Raw genomic sequence first — 22,066 nt, 5'->3', positions numbered from 1 at the left:
ATCACAGTCTACTGGGCCTTATCTCAGCTTATTAGAGACGCCACAGTTTGTGTTGTTGGTGTATTTTGTATCATTTTAAATATTATCTAATGAATAATATAGCTTGATACGTTGTACAGGCTGTTCACATTTCAGTTTTGGCAAGTCAAATTCTAGTAATTTAACCATTACTTAACAAGAGCACTCAGAGAGCACGACTCCCTCTGAATCTCCTTCCTTATAACTTCGACCTTGGCCCATTTTTCACCAAAATTAAATCATCGCAAGCTGTGAACATGGTATATCTTGAAACCTGTTGATGCTAGACTGCTAACAAATACACAAACAAGCAGAACAGATTACATACTCTGTCCCATCAGGGGGAGAAAAAGCCGTCAACCAAGCTGTCTTAGCTAATTACAGACCAGTCTTCAATCTTCCTTTTGTTTCAAACATTGTGAAAGTGTAATTTTAAAATAGCTAACTGATTATATGCAGGTAAATAATCTAACAGTGGAGTGTGCTGCAGTGGTTTGAATCATATCTATTGAATAGACTCCATTTGTTAACTCCAAGGTTATTTGTGGAGTTCCACAGGGTTTAGTGCTGGGACCAATTCTATATACATTAAACATATTTCCCCTAAGAACTATCATTAGAAGGAATAGCATGAATTTTTAGTGCTATGCAGATGATACTCAGCTTAATCTATCCATGAAGCCAGATGACACTATTATTAAACTGCAGGAGGGTCTTAAAGACATAAAGGCCTGGATGGCCTCTGACTTCCTGCTTCTTAATTTAGATAAAACTGAGTTTATTGTACCTAAAAAAAGAATTGGTGTATAAATAGATACTTACTTTGGATGGCTTTACCTTAGCCTTCAGTAACACTGTGAGGAATCTTAGAGTTATTTTTGACCAGGATATGTCCTTCAGTGCAGATATTAAACAAGTATATACAACTACTTTCTTGCATTTGCGCAGGATCTCTAAAATTAGAAACATCCTGTTTCAGTATGATGCTGAAAAACTAGTTCATGCATTTATTACTTCTAGACTGGAACATTGTAATTCATTATTACTATCATGGTGTCCTAAAAACTCCCTGAAAGGCCTTCAGTTGATCCAGATTGCTGTAATGAGAGTACTGACAGGCACTACAAAGAGAGAGCATATTTCTCCCATATTGGCTTCTCTTCATTTACTCCGTTATAAATGCAGAATTAAATTTAAACTCCTTTACCTCACATATTAGGGCTCAAATAATTGGGCCCAATCTTAAAGACCTCATAGTACCATATCACCCCAAAAGAGCCTTTCACTCTCAGACTGCTGGCTTACTCGTGGTTCTTAGGATATTTAACAGCAGAATGGAGGCAGAGACTTCAGCACACAGTGGTGTGGTGGTTAGGGCTGTTGCCTCACAACATGAAAGTCCTGGGTTTTAATCCAGGGTCTTTTTGTGTGGAGTTTGCATATTCTCCGTATGTCTGTGTGGGTTCTCTCTAGGTACTCTGGTTTCCTCCCACAGTCCAAAGACATGCAGTTAGTGGTTAAGTTAATTGGTGATTCTAAATTAGCTGTAGGTATGAACGGCTGTCTGTCTCTCTATGTTAGCCCTGTGACAGACTGGCAACCTGTCCAGTCTGCCCCCACCTTTGTGCTATTGCAGCTGGGATAGGCTCAAGACTTCCCAGAATCCTGAATAGGATAAGCGGGAGAAAATGGATGGATCTCACTGAGTGCTTGCTCGTGGGGGTGTGATTATTGAGGTTTTCTCTCTGCTATTATAGGGTTTTTACCTTCTGGCTGTTTAACATGGACATGGACACAATGTGTAGATTCTCAGCTCTCATTTGAGGGTATCCACATTTAAATTGGATGAAGGGTTTTGGGGTTTCAGCTCCTTTACATGTTCCACCTTCTTTTTAAAGGGACCAAAGGTAATTGGACAATTGACTCAAATGCTATTTCATGGGCAGGTGTGGGCAATTCCTTTGTTATGTCTTATGAATTAAGCAGGTAAAAGGCCTGGAGTTGATTTCATGTGTGGTGCTTGCATTTGGAAGATATTGCTGTGAATATACAACATGCGGTAAAAGGAGCTCTCCATGCAGGTGAAGCAAAGCATTGTTAAGCTGCAAAAACAGAAAAAAAACATTCGAGAAACTGCTACAATATTAGGAGTGTTAAAATATACAGTTTGGTACATCCTGAGAAAGCACTGATCTTCAACAACGGAAAAAGACCTGAAGATAACAGTGGTGGATGATCGCAGAATCATTTCCATGGTGAAGAGAAACTCCTTCACAACAGCCAGAAGCAGCCAAATGAATTATGAGGTGTTCAGAGAGATACTGTCTGCTCAAATCCAGCTAAATACACTCAGATTGATAGGGGGGCATTTCATAATACAGATAGGCAATGACCCAAAGCATACAGCCAATGCAACCAAGGAATTTATTAAAGCAAAGCAGTGGAATATTCATGAATGGCCAACTCAGTCGCCTGATCTTATCCCAAGCATGCATTTCACTTGTTTAAGACTAAACCTCAGACAGAAAGGCCCACAAACAAACAGCAGAGCATTAAAAAGGAGGAAACAAAGGATCTGGTGATGTCCATGAGTTCAAGAAATAAGGCTGTCATTGCAAATAAAGGGTTTTCAAACAAGTATTAGAAATGAAGAATTTATTTTCAGTTATTTTATTTGTCCAATTACTTTTGAGCCCCTGAAATGAAGGGATTATGTTAAAATGCTTTCGTTCCTCACATTGTCATGCAATTGTTTTGTTCAACCCACCTAATTAAAGCTGAAAGTCTGCTCCTCAACTGCATCTGAGTCATTTCATTTAAAATTCATTGTAGTATTGTACAGAACAGAAATTTGAAAAAAAAAAGTTGTCTCTGTCCAAAAATATATATTTATTTACCTAACATTAAATAGAACTGAATTATGTGAAAAATCATTCCTACATTCTGAAGGTTCTGTGATTTATGTCGTATAAGTGGAACCTGAACAACATGTTCCTCAGCTTTGTTTTGACCTAATATGAAATTGTTGTGTGTAGGAGGGTAAATACTGAACTGGGGAACACAGGACCCTGTGAACATGGATACTTCACTGTCATTACAGTTACTTCCTGAGTATTTGTGTCTGCTTGGTTTCACTCAGAACCTAAAACGATATTTGGCTACATCAGTGGGAAACTTGGCCTGCTGGTGTAGCTAGGGGAAAAGTCAGAGGACCACCAAGAGTCATTAGGAATCACCCTCGAGGAACCATGAATATTGACAATGAGGTTCACTTGAATCCCTCCAAAAGGTACTGAAATGAAGGGTAGGAATCATAGACTAACTAAAGAAACAATTCTGTGATAATATTGTCCTCAATAACAGAAGTTTCACAATAAAGCAACTTTATGATGTATCACGAATCAAGAATTAAAGACTACTACTAAATTGCCAGTATATGTAAAATATATGTGATAGTTGATGCCTGTGCATTGGCTATTGTATTGCAAGAGGAAGTAATATGATATGTCATCTGAATGCACCAAACTGAAATATTTCACTGTGGGCCAAAGTAGCTGACAGACTGTTGGTAATCTTTGTATTCATGCTGCTAACGTGGCTCAAAGAAACCCTGCTTTCCCCCCCAAAGGAAGCTGACACAGAGTACATGTCATATTAGATTTAACTCCCAACTGATTTCATTAATGACTCCCAGGCTCTGTCCCTTGGCTGTGCATGTGGGTAAATTAAACACATCTTTATAAAGGCACCTGCCAAGATAATAAGACATTTAACTTTCAGCACCAGTAAGCTCTACCTTGCAATCACAACACAAAATGAGACAACTCAGAAAGGTAATTTTATCATATGGAAATCATGCTGCTCAGGATCATCACACAACAACAGTGCTTGCTGCTTTGCTTTTTTTCTAAAGAGAACCACATGTACTGCTGACTCTCGCTGCCAGGAGTTGTTTAGTTCAACAAATCATCTTTAGAATGTTGTTTATTGACGCTGAGCTACTCCCAAGACCTGCAACTGTCCAATAATCGCTGGACGAGGAGGCCAATTTGGCTCTGTTGAGTATTTTTGGAGCATTCTCAGCACAAGTGAATGAGAATCTGAGAACTACATGTGGACCATAATATTTTTTGTTGCTAAGTGTTTCCAGTAAGTACTTGGCATGGGTTTGCTTAGGAATGTATATGTGTGATTCTTGCCAGAGTATAAAGGCATTAAAACCTCATTTATATTCGTCAGGCTCTCACACATAGTTGCATCTGGACTGCAGTACCCGTCACATGGATGCTAGTTCAAATCTGAAAGTCCCCAAGAAGTGAAAAACAAGTTTATATATAAAAAAATAGACCATAAAAATAGATAAGGCAACTACATCCTCCTACTCCTTGGATAATTGGGATCTAGCTTGTTCCCACATCCATGCAGTGGGGTCAGTCACAGCAGGATGACGTAGTCCAGAGGGCTCCACATTCCCACGCTGCTCAGCATGTGATATGGAGCCACTGGGACCAAAAGCTTGTACACACATGCACACATGCAAAACAGGGGGGGGGGGGGCGTAGATGCATGCAACCAAGCAAACTTGGGCACTGTAAACAAATGTTTGAATCTGCACAAACCCCAGCATGATATGAACTAGTGATCAGAGATCAAGCTACTCAGTGGCCCTTTAAGATCCCCCCTTACAACCAGCTAGCCTGCCTCTGTTTACATGATGGTAACTCCCTAGCAGTGCAGGCTATCACAACAGTGCTATTGTTGCTGCACAGCTTGAAGATGCCAGTGTCATCCTCATCATCTTTTAAGACAAGTCACACACACACATACAGAGAGACTCCTTGTAGGGAACCAATATAAACAGCCACTTTTCCTATCTTTGGATCAGCACGTGTCTGTGACTCAACTCCAACAAACATTTCACTGTGGTGAAACACTAACATTGCAGTTCACATTGACCTTTGACCCTTTTGCTTGCCAGTGGGTTTTAAAAGTATAACAAGTGAAGAGCCCTTGTGCTGTTCTGAGAGGGAATTAATTGCAGTAGGATACTAAAATTATTAAATCAGCATACTAAAATAATGATGATTTTATGCGGTTTTGTTGTTTCTGTGATCAGAAAAACATGTCATGTGTGTTTAAAAAAGGTAAAGAGGCCATGGTTCTATGTGTCTGCACTAAAGCTACATGTGCAGCATGCAGCTTCAACATGCACCATACTAGTGCATGGTGAAATGACAGTATGCTGATGTTTAGCAGGTGTAATGTGAACCTGTCACTATAGGCAGTTTAATATTTTCTCATTAGCAAAGGTTCAGCATATAGCTGAGGTAGGCTGCTATATTATTAGCAGGTTTTTGCTCATGAATGCCCTCCTACTGAAAAGTAAGGGGCTAATCAAAATGATTACAGAACCTGTTTAGAGGAGGAGAGGGCCTGTCATTTTTCAGGGATGTTAGGAGTCATCCTTAAAAGAATAACATATTTTAGTCTGGACCAGTGTCTTGCAAATTTAAATTAGTCCAATATTTAATATATGATATATTTTAGTCTGGGCCAAAGTGGAGACCAATATTTAGCAACATTTGTTGGGATACTTTAGTGGATAAGTAAAAACTTGGCACTATAACATCTGTATCACATGGCACTCTGACATTAAAAGCTAAAACTAACTTAAAAACTAAACCTGATGGTAGCGCTGGAGGAAAGATTCTGTCATCCCTAAGGACGTTACGATTCATCCTCAGATGGTCATGGATATTTGTCTCCAATAAATATTGAAGTAATAAGACGTTTTAGTCTAGACCATGGTGGGGGAATAAGAAACAGACTAGAACCAAGCCGCCGTAGTCAGAAATCTCTGCACTGTGACACCTGATGTCTTGTATATGGTCTAGGATGGGCATGCTCACAGAGATTTATGTACAGTTTCATGAACATCACCACACTGACCTTTGTAAGTCTCATCCTGCCACTCTCACTCCTCTCCAGGCTCCTTTTCAGAGATGAGTTTCTGACCACTGGTTGCACCTCTTCCTCCCCGCACCAGTCCGAACTCAGGACGCAACCCATATAGGTGGACAGGGTCCTGGACTCGGTGTCGTTTTTCACCTCCTCTCACTCTCTCTTCCTTCTGTCCCTCCACCTCCTCCACTTTCCCTCCGTGTCCTCGTCCCCTCGTCCTCTAAACAGGCTCCAGGCTCCCTGGGTTACTGGGCAGCTGTTTTTGTCAGCTGGAGAGGAGGAGACGGAGGCCCTTCCCCTTTTCCTGGCTCTTGATCAGCCCTACTCCGGGGACAGAGGGAAGGATACACTCTGCCCCTCTCTGCTCACTTTAAAAACACCTCTCTCTCCAACTGTGTCCTGCTGCAGTCACATGTGGACTCCCCATTTTTCCTGCCTCCGCCCCTTCTCACTGCTCCTCTTTGTTTCCCACACACAGTTGCAACCACCCAACTTTCTTGAGCACACCTAGGCCCCCAACTTTTCACCCTTTTTCTTTGTGCCACTCGATCACACGCTTCACATCCCTCTGCTCTGTGCTCTCACTCTTGATCCCTGTTCAGATATGAACACTCAATGTTTCATCTTCCCATCTTGTGAAGCTCCTCTGTTTTTTCCTTCTGCCTTTTCTTTCTTCTTGTTTTTTTCCCTCTTGTTGTTTTGCAGTCCTCCCATCCCAAGAACACGTCTCTCCCTTCCTTCTTACTCCCATTCCTCCTTCTTCTACCTCTTCTGCCAGGGTTGCCTCACTCTTACATATACAATTACCTCTCTGTTCTTACCCCCACCCATCTCTCCTTCTTAGCTCCCTCTGTTTCCTGCTCCCAGATACAGACAGACTCTCCTTAGCCCGTGCAACACATTGTTGGTATTGTCCAGAAAACAAGTAAGAAAAAACCCTCGACAGTGAGGGCAGCTGTTAGGATGCTGCTGTGCAATGTAGTGATTCAGAGTGCTCTTAGCATTTGTTAGACTGAGCCTTTCCTTGTTTATGATGCAGCACCCTGTCTGTTGAAACTGTGAGGCAACATTGCTTTTCCTACATAATCCAAACCAACTAAATGAAGGGATGTCAGATACATTATGCCATCATCTTACTCATATTAATAACCTAATATAGATAAATCTCTGCATCTTTGCCTGTTTTTCTTCACCTACCTTAACAACCATCCTGAGATCATCACTTTGGCTAAAGGTTGCTGTCTGTGGTTTCCCCCTACAGTGACTACCTGCTCCCCTCTGTGTATAGGGGGAAGGGACCAATACACACACAAACATGAATATATTCCCAAGTTGTTTAACCATCACGGCTAAGGCCTTACTTTTACCCTACCCTGAGCCTTAATTATAACTTTACAAACACGTTTGGACTCTCCAACACGCCTTCAAAGTGTGAAAAATGTGACCTGGCCAGAAGGTTTGAACTTTATAGTATTTAGCTAATCAGATTGTCGAAACTTCAAACTGGCTCTCACAAAAGCAGGTGGACGTGTTTTTTACTAAATTATATTTATCTTGGCTTTTGTTTCCCGTGACAAATCACTCACTCATATTCTTTGGGAACACAGTCTCCCAAGAAAGCTGTGGCTCACAAACTTCCTGTTTTGCACGTATACACACACACACACACACACACACACACACACACACACACACACACACACACATGCATTCAGTGTATACGTGTGGCATCCTTTCCTGAAAACAGTGACTTAATAATTCCCTGTAGGTGACGAGTTTAACGAACATCTTATAATTGTAGTAACAAAAACAGTCATGTGTTGCACTCTCCCCATTTACTGCACAAGTTATGGATAAAGAAGAAAACTCCAAGCACAATGTGCTCCTGTGCCTTTTTAATGTGGCTGGTGTGTGAAAGATCTCAGAATTCCTCGTGTTCCTTTTTTCCTCACAGTCTCTTTGCTGTTGTTTATTTCTTCTCCCTTTTTGGCTGCTACGCAAGGCTTGGAAGAGTGAGACAGTGCCCCTTAAAAGGCAAATTCTTGATGCTCCTCCAAAAGCCCCTTCGCTCCTCCCAACTTTGTAATGACTCTTTTACACCCCCTCCTCCCACCCCCCGTTCCTCTCATTTTGTTTTCTTCTTTCTTTCATTGTCTCCCTTGCCTCTCTCTTCACACTAAAACCACTGGTGAGCCATTTTTTTTTAGTTGGAGGTACTTTGGCTGAGACAAACCTACCAGGTGTCCTTCCTTTCCTCCCTTCCTGTTCCCTACGACTGATCCATCCCTCCTCCATTTCTGCCTCTCCCAAGCCTTGTGGATTAGGCCCCCTTCCAGTTGACCCCAACCCTTTCGTACTTCGTACCCCTCCTCTTTATGTATGTCTTTCAAGGCAATGTTTCAGACATGAGCTCAGGCTGTAGACAGTGTTTACAACAAGCCCCCTCCTGGTTTTACATGCCGTGAAATTAACTCCTTCTAATCAAGTGAGGTCCGGCTAGTTTTGCATCTGGAAAATATGGGGAAGGACACAGTAGTTTTCAGAATGAGCCATTATTTACGGCTAATTTAAAAGCCCCCACACCCCCACCGCCACAAAAATAATCATCTGATTAGAGAAAATATGGTACTAAAAGAAGCCGAAAGCCCGGGCTTTCTGGCAAAAACATGGCCGCCATCCACTGCAGAATACTTGGCACTTGTAAGTATACTTGGCGGGAATCACTCTCAGTCTGGATCGGTGATTAGGATAAATGACAGATTTCTGGATGGAGGTTTGTTAAGGAGGGGACAGACAGAGTGATAGGATGACTGAGCTCGCTACTATCTTCGAGAAGAGTTGAGAAAGACATGATCAACCGACTCCACAGAGAGGCAGCAAGAAAAAGAAGGGATTGTAATGTGAGGAAACAAAAGCTGAAGAAACAAAGGAGTACAGAAATAGCCACAGTTGTGATGATGTCACGTATGATACTACCCGAAGGCTTCTTAGACATCACAGTGTTTACTGAAACGTTAAAGTTGATGACGTTCGTCATCTCCAGTAGTTTGTTTTTCTGGAAGTTGTGAAATAGAAGTGTGTACACGATCATTCTCTTGTGCTAAATGGTTTTCTCTCGCCCTCTCCCTGGCCTCTTCAAGAATCTGTTTTTGTGGGTCAGTCCTGGACTGTTCCACAGCTACACTGTGTGTGTATGATAAATGTACACAGCAATAACATGTTAGTCAGGCCACAGGCTAACCAAGGACATCGGTGCCAAGGGTGTGTGCACTGGTTAAGCTTTTAGATCCCATCCAGACATCCACACCACACCACTGAAATCAAAGGAAGACTATTGCAACGTCACTTACAGGCACTTGGGCCCAATTCAGATCACCCCCACTTTGTGTTTGGACAAAGTGTAGTCCATATTTGTAGTTTTTTATTTTATTTTTATTTTTGGTCCACAACTGGACTTGACTGGTTTCGTCAGGGTATTTCTGCCTCAGCTCAGCCACAAGTCCATCTTACATGGGAGAATCTCAGGTGTGTTATAGCAGTTGGGCCACATCTAGCCTGTTACGCAGGTTAAGCCAAGGTCATGACTTCTGGGCCACATCTGGCACACAAAGCATTTGCCAGTAACTGGCATGCAAGTCCCAGAAGCAGTCCAGATAAAGGCTGAATTTATCTGGGCTGCAAAGTGAATGTTTTGGGTCTTTTCCTAGCACTGATGCACTTTTTAATAGGTTTGTTTATCAATTTATTTGTTTTTTACAACCACTTTGCAAAAGTGTTTATTAGATAACTCTGGCCCAATTGCAGAATTGCAGGGTAGCATCCTTTTAGTTTTCATATCAGCATCAAAACCCACTACAAGTCAAAGCCAGCAATAAAACTACCTTTTGAACATCTGTTGTGTGTGTTATGGTCAATCAATAAATTAGCTGTAGCTGTGAACAGTTTCTCTCGATCCAAGTTAATAGTAAACAGCTTTGTCTGACCTGATTGAATATTGGTTAAGGGAAGAAGTGTAATGATAGATTAGCCCTATATAAGTTACAGTCCCTTTGCTGTTACAAAGAAATGTTTATGTCCCTGCCAAAACTAACCTACATCCCCCTAAAAATAGTTTCTCCTTATTCTTCTTATTTGCTGAAAACTACAGCGCCCTGCTGTTTTCAGAACAATTACTGAGCATTAAAAAATTATGTACTTGTAGAAAAATGAAAAATGGCTTCCATCTTTTATAAGAACCATTAGTAGGCAGGTATTAAGAGACATAGGGAATTGTTGGTTTTAGCCTTTTCTTGGATTTGCTGACAATATGAAAACTGTACAGTGCTGCCAGCCTTATCCTTTAAATCATACTTAATTCTCACCAAGTGTTTTGGGTAAAACTAAAGAGGGTTTAAATAGGTTTAGGACAAAAGTTAGACAATCAGCACAAGAGAGAATAATGGGATCAAGCTAGGCAGGATGAACGTTTCACACCTTGGCTGCCCTCTTGTGCCAAGTTAACACCGCAGGCTCATGAACAGGAACGAAATGAAAACGAAGCCTACAGAAACCAGACAGAGAAACTGTGCAAAACTGAAGACTTTAGCTTAGGTGAGCTTTGCATTTTAACTTTTGCTCATGTTGCAAGGTCAGAAAGATTTGCCTTCATCTCTGTAATTGACGTCAAATTTGACAATGAGCACACAGCAAATACAAAAGCCGGAAAGAGAGTGTCTGAGTTTGAAAGACGCCTAGCTTAGTCATCATGGAAAAGATGGAGAGGAAACAAAAAGGAAAGCCCGGATGGAAAAGTGACATGTTCATAGTTTGTGGCTGGTCCTGCAGATAGAAAATCATGCCCAGTGCTGCATTCTCTTGTCTGGGCTGCATAAATCAGTGGGCTTAGAGACAACAGGAGCGTCTCTACAAAGTGGCCTCTTATAAAAAGATTAAATAGTTCAGACTGCAGCTGTCAGGAGGGTCACTGGCTTAAAAAAAAAAAATATATATATATAGTTATCTATACATTTTATATACATATATTACACAGCTACAGTGACATCACTGTGGATTACTGAAGTCTGGATTTGAAGTCTCGAGTACTTTGTCACCATATTGGCTGCAAAAAACTGAATATGACAGGGTGGGGTGGATCAAATTGTGAAGCTACACAGTCATTGGCTAAAGACTTGTCATTCACAAGTCTTTGAATGACAGTTTCAAAGCATAGGTAATCCTTCATTTGAAACATAGCGTGACCAAGATTTACAAAATATACCTAGTTTTTTGTGGTTTTTTTCCCAGTATGGCTACAAATGACTGATCCAGCCCATGACCCCAGAGGAAAGTCATTTTCTGATAGACCCCAGACTCACACCACCACCACACATTTAGACCGTGTTTGTCGCAGTCCTCAGTTTTATAGTTACTTTTCTAGAAAACTAGAAAAACTGCTATGACATTACTCAGTTAAGAATGAATCAGACAGGGGTGGGTCTTTTTCTTTTTTCTTCCAAGAATGGGCCTTTTTTTCAATTCCAGAATATGAATTTCAAGTATGAGTTCACAAAACCGCTGAAGCTTTTGTGGTAATAAGCCCTACCACACACAAATACACACATTCAACCGCACAGTGGTGTGATCTCATCAGCAGTCGCACAGCCTCTTTTCTGGCAACATGCACATGTAGGCAGGTTGGGGAGGCGGTCTGATATCAACGCATTTTAAAAGAAAGACGTACAGCAGAGTAGGCTGGAGCCACAGTTTATCAGGTGTTTAAGTGTTTCTGCTTTTTTGCCTAAAAAAAATACATCCATCATTGTCTTCTGCTTATTTGGGGTCATGGAGTTTATCGTCAGGTTCCTCAAAAACATAGCCTGTCAGCTCCGGACTCTCACTCATTCATCTTGAACTTGGAAACACAAAAGAAGACAGAAGTTTAATCATGGTTATATTAACGTCAATTCAGCTGCTATAGTAAAAACTAGGAATTTTGGGAATAATTATTTAATTAAAAGTGATAGAGGATCCAATCCAATATATGAATCCAATATCGGTTTCCATTTTTTCCCGCTTCAGATGAATAAAGAGATTTCCAGGCACAAAAAAGCCCAAATGCTCAAGATTTCCTGGATGATGAGCCTCGAGCATCCCACTAATGTGCTCAGATTAAATCCAACTATGATGGTAGGTCATCAAAACGCAAAATCCTAACTTCAAAGCATATCTGGAACACATACCAAAAGTTCCACAGCCCCCCAACTATCCCCTCAAATTCCTCAGATGTAGCTGAGAAATATGTCCCTGTAATACAAAGATATAAATCAAATCCCAAATCTGAGGGGAAATGAATGATGATTAAGTCTTCTTCTTTTAATAATAAAAAAATTAAATAAAAAAGAAGTTACAATGGCATTTCTATTTTGGGAGATGAGAGCCTGGGATGTGTTAATGCTGTGCCTCCAGGGGTTTGGCCACAACATGGGAAACAGAAATGAAACTAGGAAAACGTGGGGATGGTTGTTCTAGTGAAAACAAAGAGTATTGTGGCAGACAAATTGCCCAAGAATTTAAAAGTCTGCCGTCTAACTGTGCAGGATCCCATACCCCCCGAACCATCTTCATGACTTGTGTGATGCGGTTCAACAAGCACTGAATATCTTGGTATCATGCAAAAGTCCCAGCTGACTGTGGTTTCCCTGATTTTTGAAGGCTAACTTTCAATAGGCTTGCACAAGATGACTGGCGTATGTGGTCACCCTTTTCCTTCAGAGGACGAGTAAGTAATAAATTCCTTACATCCATTTTGGTTAACCCACGTCACTCCAAAACAGCTTCATGTTGAGGTGATTAAGATGAATTTTGTAAATTCCCATGTGTGATGTGTGGTGTGAGGAACTTTTCCCGTTGGTATTGATTGAGGAACACTGAGTGTGCAACTCAGTGTAGGGCAAAACAACTAAATGCACCAGGGCCAACGTGTTTTTTAAAAACCATGCTAATAATTGTTTATAAAACATCTTTGAACTGGGATTTTCAAAAAAATAGGGCTAATTAAAATGTGAGGTTTCTTCCTGTTAAAGGTTTTTCCTTCCCATTGTCGCCAAGTGCTTGCTCACACTGAAAAAAGAAAATAGGTGAACCAACTTAATTGAATTATTTCAATTGGTAACACCTAATTTAATTAAGTTCTTTGAAATGAAGTTAATACATTAGAGTAACACAACTGATTTATCTAATGTATTAACTTCATTTCAAAGAACTTAATTAAATTAGGTGTTACCAATTGAAATAATTCAATTAAGTTGGTTCTTTTTTCAGTGCATAGAGGGCTGTGTGATTGTTGGGGTGTTCTCTGTGTTATTGTAGGGTCTTTACCTTATAATATAAAGTGCCTCGAGGCAACTGATGCTGTGGTTTGGCGCTATATAAATAAAAGTGAATTGATCTGAACTGAAATGTAGTTTATCCTTTGCAGCTGTTTTGTAAGAAAGTCTCTTCCTCCCTCTTGTGGTTGAAGTCAGACATTGCAATAAGGTCGTTTTCGTTCTGATTTAATATTCAGTTTTTTCTTTGTTAGTTATTCTCAGGTTTTTCCTTTCCTCCTATATTCCCTGTGCCTACTCTCTGTTTGTGTTAGGTCTCCCATGTTTAGTCAGTTTTTGTGTTTGTGTTTACTTTGCTCTGTCAGGTTTGTGTCTGAGTCTCCATCTCAGTGTTTAGGCTTCCTGTTTTATTTTAATAGTCTCTTATCTCATGTGCATTATGGGTTAGGGTTGGGAGCTGAATTAGTCTGCAATGCAAACAACAGCAGAAACCATTGTTCCAGTCTTGTACTTGCCTTGATCCATGCATGGTTCTGCAGAAGCACCAGCAGGCTGTCTCAGCTGAGTGAATGAAAGAAAAAAGGAAAAGGTTCGTGATATTTTATAGGTCCCTTACAAGAAATACTAGAAACCATAATTGTGATATTTGTGACCAAAGCAAACATTTTATATATTTGTTTATTTGGTTGACGGCGTGTTGTGCTGTTTCATTATGAAATATTGAAGTTAAGTGTTGTGCCTGACCACAAGGCGTAATGTGGAAGGGGATTTTATTCTCCAGTGTTGCATGTCTTCTTACCACATAGAAAACCAGGAGCTAATGCCACCCATGGTTTTGTTTTTTGGTTCAAATTCTAAACTCATGGGTGTGGACAAGCCATGAAGGCTGTCGTAACACACAGATTCTAGGTCTGACCGAGAGTCTCAGAAAAAAATGACAACCAATAAAAATTCTACAATGTAATTTATTAGTCACATTACTAAGATCAGTGGGAAACAATCCCAGCTACAATATTTGTCACATAAAAGTTGAGGAATAAAACAGTCCAGCATCCCACTTGCAAAGGGATAAAACACACAGTTCAAGAACAGGGCCAGCCGTGCCACAAATCACAAGTCCACACGCTGACAACTTCAACAGGGAGCAGCGGTTATCCTCCCAGACCCACCGCTCTGTACAGAATAGGCCAACAATCACCCCAGCCTCAGCAAGCCAACTCTGCCACAGTATGTGGGAGAGTTGGCAGCACAGAGAGATAGAAACTAGAACAACTATTCAGCTGCATCACAATCATATAAATTACAGAACTACAGCACACTGTCCAGTATGAACTGGAAACCATCTTTGAGTCTGGGCCATATAACATACCTGCACAGAGACACAGATAATATCACAGCTGTATTTCCAGTGTGGAATATCAGTAAACGAGTATTGTAGAGTCCAGTAATCCATTTTGCTTGAGAGAAGTGACCCAGAAGTATCTGTTCCAATTCTCCAAATACTGCTTCAATGCTGTGTTTACTGCCCCTTTACAATAGAATACACTAAGCTCAATCTATAATTCGCAGTTACCATCCATAAAAAAAATCAATATAATAAAGTGGTGCAGATTATGTATTTATTTTATGTATGCCATAACTCACTGATATATTTCAAATTCTTAACATCAGCCTGTTAAACGCACAGCTGAACTGTGAACACCAAACTACGGTGATAAAAACTACGTCCTGTTGAGTTCTTATCCACCCAAAGTGCCGATTACATACCCGTTCTGATAACATCTCCACCTCCTAAAATTAACACTTGTAGTAGCAACTATCAAAACCACAACAGTCATAAGACATGATTTTTATGGTGTTTTTTGCTCTAAATTATGTGCCACCAACCTTGTAATTCACATTTGCGTGACTCATTTAAGGAAAACTCTTAAAAATAAAAGCTGCAAAAATTCTCCTGTCTACAATTCAGTCACAAACTGACATTGTGCCTGTTTAATAATGGGGTTGCATAGCTGTAGACAAGTCAGGGTGTCGATGCTGACCCCTGTCCACCACTGAAAGCATGACTAATGGGCACGTGAGCATCAAAACTGAACCAGAGAGCGATGGAAAAAGGTGGCCTGATATGATGAATCAAGTTTTCTGGAATATCACGTGGATAGCTGGAGGCATGTGTGCCGCTAACATTGGGAACACCTGGCACCAGGATGCACCACGGGAATAACCCGGTCGCAGCAGATGGCCCCGCCCCTCCTTGAGCGTGGTTCTGCCGGAGGTTTCTTCCTGTTAAAAGGGAGTTTTTCCTTCCCACTGTCACCAAAGTGCTTGCTCATAGCGGGTCATCTGATTGTTGGGTTTTTCTCTGTAGGTGTCATAGTAGGGTCTACCTTAGAATATAAGGCAACTGTTGTTGTGATTTGGTGCTATATAAAAAGAAATTGAATTGAACTGAATTGGTAGAGACAGTGTGATGTTCTGAGTAATTATTAGGGAAATGTTTGGCTTGGGTCCTGCCATCCATGTTGATGCAACTTTCACTCGTACCACCACTTACTACCTACCTAATAATTGTTGCAGACCATCTACACCCTTTTACGGAAACAGTATTCCCCGATGGCTGTGGCCTTCATTGGTTGCCAGTAAATTTTAGGTTTCATTTTAAAATTTTAGTTTTAACTCTTACATGGTGAAGCTTCCCAGTGTATCTCTGACCTGCTGAAACCTCATGCTTAGGTCTTCAGGTCAGAGGTTGCTGTTGACTCCACGTACTAGGTTCAAAACGCATGGTGATCTGGCTTTCAGGCAGTGGCACCAAAGCTGTGGAATTCTCTTCTACTGCCTTTATGCTGAACAGACTCCACTGAATCTTTTAAAAAACAGCTGAAGACATTTCTATACAGACAAGCTTTTAATTGATGTGTACCACAGAGGTCTACTGGGGTCCATGCCTCAATGACAGCAGCAAAAGGGGAACCAGGACCAAAATTAGGCCGGTGGCTGCAATGTCATGCATGATCGGTGTGTGCGTCTATAATGTGACTTTTATACTCTCAAACATTTCCACCTAAAGTTCACTAGGGAGCAGTGTAGGCAAAGAAAATGCTGCTGCTGAGTCAAAGTGTTTTCGTTCCTTGCTTCCATTTTCAGCCATAGTTAGGGCCCGAGCACTGAGAGTGCGAAGGCCCTATTGTATCTGCTCTGTTTATTATTATTATTATTATTATTATTTTTCATTGAAATGAATTGCCTTTTTGAGGGCTTTAACATGCTCAAAAACTCATGAAATTTTGCACACGCATCAGGTCTGGTGAAAAATTTCGTATTTTAATGGTTATACATATGAGCATTGGGAAATGGCTCTAGAGCGCCACCTATGCGTTGTTAAATGCAGCCCTACGAACACATCGTTTGAGCTACATTTATGAAATCTGGCACACATGTGTATCATGCCAAGACGAACAAAAAAGTCAGTGTGACCATTGACGCAAACCCAACAGGAAGTCCGCAATTTAGAAGTGAAGATGACATTTTGGCTCAAATTTTGCCATTTCCATGCCTCGAACTTTTGCGAACTCCTCCTGGGGTTTGATTTCATAACCTTCATCTTTGGTCAGTGTCACCTACACACCCGGGCCATGTTAAATTGCGGAGCTTTTGAGTTTTCGGGATACGGTGAGGCCGTGGAGCCACGGCGAATTTCGATGACTCGCCATGAAAATCTTATTGCCTCTCATTCTGTCATACATTGTCCGATCTGGACCAAAGACCACACATATGATAAGGCTCCACCCCTGAACGTATTTCAACTGCCATATTTGACATCAGGGAGAGCGCCACCTAGTGGGAACAGGAAATGTCATGTTTTACACTTCGGGGTACAGTATAGTGATCGGTGACATCTGCAGCCTCAAATTTCTCCAGGAAAGCCTTAAGGAGTTGGTCTTGGGTTACAGTGAAAACTGTGACTTTTCGTGAAAGGGTGTGACCCCAGCAGCATGGCGAACATTGATGTCTCGCCATGAAGAAACAAATTAGTGTAACTCAATGAAATCCAGTCTGATCAGTACAAGACTTTACAGGGATGATATCAGACCCGCCCTGAGCAGATTGATGTGCCCATTGTCAGGAATATGCAGAGCGCCACCTAGTGGCAACAGGAAATGTCATGTCTTTCATTTTGATGTACTGATTTTCACAGGTTCATCGTGGCCACCTCAAAAGCGGTGAATATCACCATCAGTCCCTCATGATGCTTCAGTGAGAAAATTGTGACTTTAAACTGAACGGCGCACCCTGGTGGCAACACGGTGATGAACAATGAAGTGGCTTTTGAGGGGCTTGGAAAGTTTAAAAAGTCTTGAAATTTGGCGCACACCTCCAATGTGATGAAGGCTTTCTTGTTATGTGATCATTTTCCTGGAATAGCGCAAAATGGCTCCACAGCGCCCCCTACAAAATTTCAAAACATCAGCCCCTGCTCTGTGTTTCATCTAAGAGTGTGAAACCTGGTAAGGTTATGTACGTTATCAAGATGTGCAACAAAGTCTCTTGGAGCAATATCCCAAATCCAACAGGAAGTCAGCCATTTTAAAATCAATGTGTAATTTTTGGGACATTTTCCCCTCTTTTCAGGCATCGTACTTTGACGAACTCCTCCAAGGGATTTCATCAGATTGACGCGATCTCCAGTGTGTGGAATCTAAAGACCGTTGTGATGTTAAGTTGCGAAGCTTTTTACGTTCAGGGAAACGGGGTGGTCATGGCGGCACGTGGAGTTGCAATCACTTGCCAAAAAGCAGTAATCTGCTGTCACTCAAAAACACAATGTCCAATCTCTCCCAAAGGTCACAGGCATGATGAGACTCGAGCTGGGAAATGTTTGTTATGCCATTTGTCATTAATGGTTAGAGCGCCACCTAGTGGGACGACTATAATCATGCTTGAATGAGATGAAATGTTAGCTGATGGTTAAATGCATAAATTCCATCAATGTGACGTCAGATCGGACGTGCTCGTTTTAGGTGTTGGGCGTGGCTTGATGCGCCGGGGGTGCGAGGGCCCTCATAACGCTGCTTGCAGCTTTAATTTAGTTTGTTTCTGTCTGGACTTCTGTTTTTATCTTCTCTACACAAGTTCCATAAATGTGGTCGTTACTTCTCTCCAATAGTTTTCTGGGGAAATATCTGCACAGTCCAGTGTTTAAAGATGCTCAAGATACGTTAATGCTATAGTTATCACATTTGTAACAGTTTCTGTTGTTCTAGAAAAGAACGAATGATGCATGTCTAATGTCTCAAGTCAGGTGGGGTCAGTGAATACAGCTGCTATTGTCGGAAAGGTTGTTGGATTTGTTTCTCTATTAATAGATCGGTCACACCACTGTTTCCTGTGTCGTTGCAGCACATCTGCTGCCACTTCCAGCAGGTTGAATAAATGCTTTGTTTTGCCTACAACCTGACCATTATCTATTTGGTACAGCTTCAGAGGGACAGGGTGTCGTCTGTGTACATACAAATATGTCTTAGAACACAAAACGGTGTTTATAGAGGACTAAAATGTGCATGAACATGAGGGTGAACATGAAAGAAGAGGTCATGAGAGAGAAGGAGGGTTTTATTACTCTTTTGCAGGATTTTTTACCGCTGTTCATCAAAACCGAAGCCTGGGAGTCTTGGTAACTCCACAACAGTTCGATCACTGTTTTGACGACAGTAACACCCCCGTACATTCCAGCATTGGCTGCTGGACCTGAAATGCTGTCAGTTACATGTAGTTTTCATTCATGTACCACCCAGAAACAAATGTCTCCCTCCTTCCAGGATATTACAGCTTCTGTTTGGCTAATCAAACACTAAGCCTGTCATGAGCTGGCAACAAAAGGAAGTGACATGATACTCGTACTGCGAAAGAGATTCATTTTTCACCCAGTTAATGGATGGCTTTTAGGACCGCAGTCATGCCATTCATGTACAGTACTTCCCGTTTGTTTCCAAATGCCATGGCAACGCTTGAGCAAAGAAAAAAATGTGTGGTTGGTTGTCAGTGCCAGACAGACGGGAGAGGAAATACGTTATTTTTCTCTTTTGACATTTTAGTGAATGAGATGTTTAAGGCTTGAGAGAGAGCACTCTGAAATGGACATGAAATTATCATAAACATGAAATTATGCTCATTTACAACTTTTTGAAAAGAAATATTATGTAACCATAACTTATGATGGACTAAGGTTGTTGTCCTCGTTTTACTTGCTACAACTAATCATACGATCCTCTCTGACTGCTTGGAGCAGGCCTTACTGTTCCGTTTGAGTGGTTCAGATCATATATCACTGACAGGAAATTCTTCTTCACCTGTGGAGATCAGGTGTCAGTCGAGACACTTCCTGTGGTATTGCACAGAGCAGTTGTTTTGGTCTGTTACTTTATCGGACAGCATAATATCTGTTGCCATAGTAGCAGAGCTATATGACTCTGTAGCCACAGTAGACAAAGACTACTGACTTCTCTAACTCTCTGTTTAACTGACATTAACCAGGAGATGACCACAAACTTTGTAAAATGTTAGGAACACGGAATGGAAATACATCTGAGGCATGCGTGCTCAATAATCCAATAAGGATTCACGAGTGGGAGAAATTTCTCCCACTGAAAATGTAGTGTCCATATGGACAGTTTCAGTTTTCTGGGAGTCTTCTGCTTGGTCTAAAACCCAAACATAAACTGCTCATTTATGAGTTAGGAAAATTAGCTAACGGGGTAAAACCACAAGTTAGGAGTCTTAGAGATATTTTACATAGTGACTTAAGGGTTGAACACCACTTTAATTTCACTACCAAGGCAGTCTTTCTGAATCACAGTGAGTTTGTTCTTGTATTTATTTCTAGAAGGCTGAATTACTGTAACAGTATTTCTGGTGCAGCTTATTCAGAACTGCCACGTTACACACAACTACATGACTAAACAAATAATAGCGAGCACCTTACTCTAGTTTTAGCAGAATAGGATTTTTCCATTTTTCCATCCTATATTTAGACTTCTGGATACGAGTGCTCTTACTTGTATACAGAAGTCTAAATGCTCTTGGAGCAGCTTACACTTCTGAAAGTTTATCACTTTATATCCCAACTTGCCCTCTCAGATCTTCCACTGCCAAACTTTTAAGATATCAAATAGGGTCATGCCGTTTCGAATCAGCACATTTCTAGAACATTTTTCTGCTCAAATGTCCGAGCAGAAAAATAAAACTGTATAGTCTAAAGTTTAGACAAATATGATGATTGCTGAGATATTTTAGTTGCACATATCAAAGATTTGATATATATGTGTCTATCTATATGTGTGTGTGTATATATATATATGTATATATATAAACATTATTTCAACCACCCCAGGGGGCCTATCCCAGGTTGGTTGACAATGACTGAATTAAGATCCTGTGGAACGTCCAGCTACTTGGGAAAGAAACAAAAAGACATTAAAGCTGCCCTGTAAGGTCCCATTTTTGAGCACATTTCCTTAATAAAACAAAAAAAGGTTAATCATAGTGCACACACAGTTTTCTTTGCTTTCAGAGTGACTGATTCCATTTCTCCCTTCAGTATTAATAATGTGGTTATTTTTGCACAATGCAGAATTCTTGAGTTCTTTCCAAAATGTTATGTGTAACCACTGAATAAATGAATGATTCTTTCCTGCTCAGTCTTATAAAAACTACATTTGTCATCATTTAGAAATCTCAACACATTCATTTGTGCAGGATCTTTTTTTTTTTAGAACCAATTCCTTAATTTTATTTGTAGCTACAGTTTCTACAGGAGCATTCCTCATCTTCTGTAAGTTAATGTCTATAAAATGCTTCTGTTGATAATGTTTTGTCATACAGTTAAATACTGAGTTTTTCTTTCAGTTCTAGCATCTTCAGTAGTCATAGTTCGAAGACTTTGTGGAGTATGAGGAGGGATAGAAAGACATTTTAATTTGTCTAACATGTGGCACAGTGTGTCCACTGTCTTTATTTAATTTTTAGCTTGGAAAACATAAATCACTGTGCGACGAATAGTTGAAATGGGTACGTGTGTGTATTTGAGTGTGTACGGAGGCAATGTGTCTACTTTTCTGTGGAAAATTTCCCAGAGTGGTTTTGACTGTCATTTTTTCCCCAGTGCTCATTTTCCAGAGCTGAACTTCAGCAGCGGCGTGTGTTGGAGCTGTGGACTCAGTTTGAGATGAAGCTCGGGGAGATGACTACACATTAATTTTTTTTATTGACGTGTCAGTCGTCACCTCCTAATCGACACTCATAACAAACCTTTGAACTTCATCAACTTGCCTATATTTAGATGCTCACAGATGTTACACAATGAGATTGAGTGTATTATGCCTGATGTTGAGACTGTGTTAATAATAAAATAATGATGTGTTGAAGTGTACTAGATGTTTAGAGGTTATGTCAATAAAAGAGCAGCTGTCCTCCTGCAATAGTAGCTTCACTATTGTGTAGGATGCATACATAGGCTTGTCTAATACTAATATCATTTATTACTCTGTAATAATGTCTGACTCTGCAGTTCATGTCCTCACTTTTTAGTGTTTTACCACCTTTCAGCTCGTGGTTCTGGTTTTTGCTACGCCATAAACCTCTCTGTGATTCGTTTGGTTGTTTGCAGACACGTCAGTATCTTTCATGCAAACTGCAAACGCTGTTTACTCTCTGAGCTGAAACTTGGAGAAATGGAGAAAGTAAAAACTGAGCCTTACCACTGCAAACTGTTGGTCTGCAAAGGG

The 22,066-nt window shown here is 40.7% G+C and overlaps 1 protein-coding gene across 3 annotated transcripts in view; it reads right to left on the bottom strand.

The window, feature by feature from the left end:
* tns2a (tensin 2a) overlaps positions 1-6,710 on the bottom strand; it is a 61,989-nt gene extending 55,279 nt beyond the window's left edge. For all 3 annotated transcript variants that reach the window (XM_005454066.4, XM_005454067.4, XM_005454068.4), the window contains exon 1: positions 5,968-6,710. In XM_005454066.4, coding sequence (XP_005454123.1) covers positions 5,968-6,087 — 120 coding nt within the window. In that variant the 5' untranslated portion in view covers positions 6,088-6,710. The remainder of the gene's footprint in view (positions 1-5,967) is intronic.
* Between the last annotated feature and the right edge of the window lie 15,356 nt (positions 6,711-22,066).

Source organism: Oreochromis niloticus, linkage group LG20 (genome assembly GCF_001858045.2).
Source record: "Oreochromis niloticus isolate F11D_XX linkage group LG20, O_niloticus_UMD_NMBU, whole genome shotgun sequence".
Lineage (NCBI taxonomy): Eukaryota > Metazoa > Chordata > Actinopteri > Cichliformes > Cichlidae > Oreochromis > Oreochromis niloticus.
Note: the sequence above shows the minus strand (reverse complement) of the source record. Positions and strands in the feature narration are given on the sequence as shown.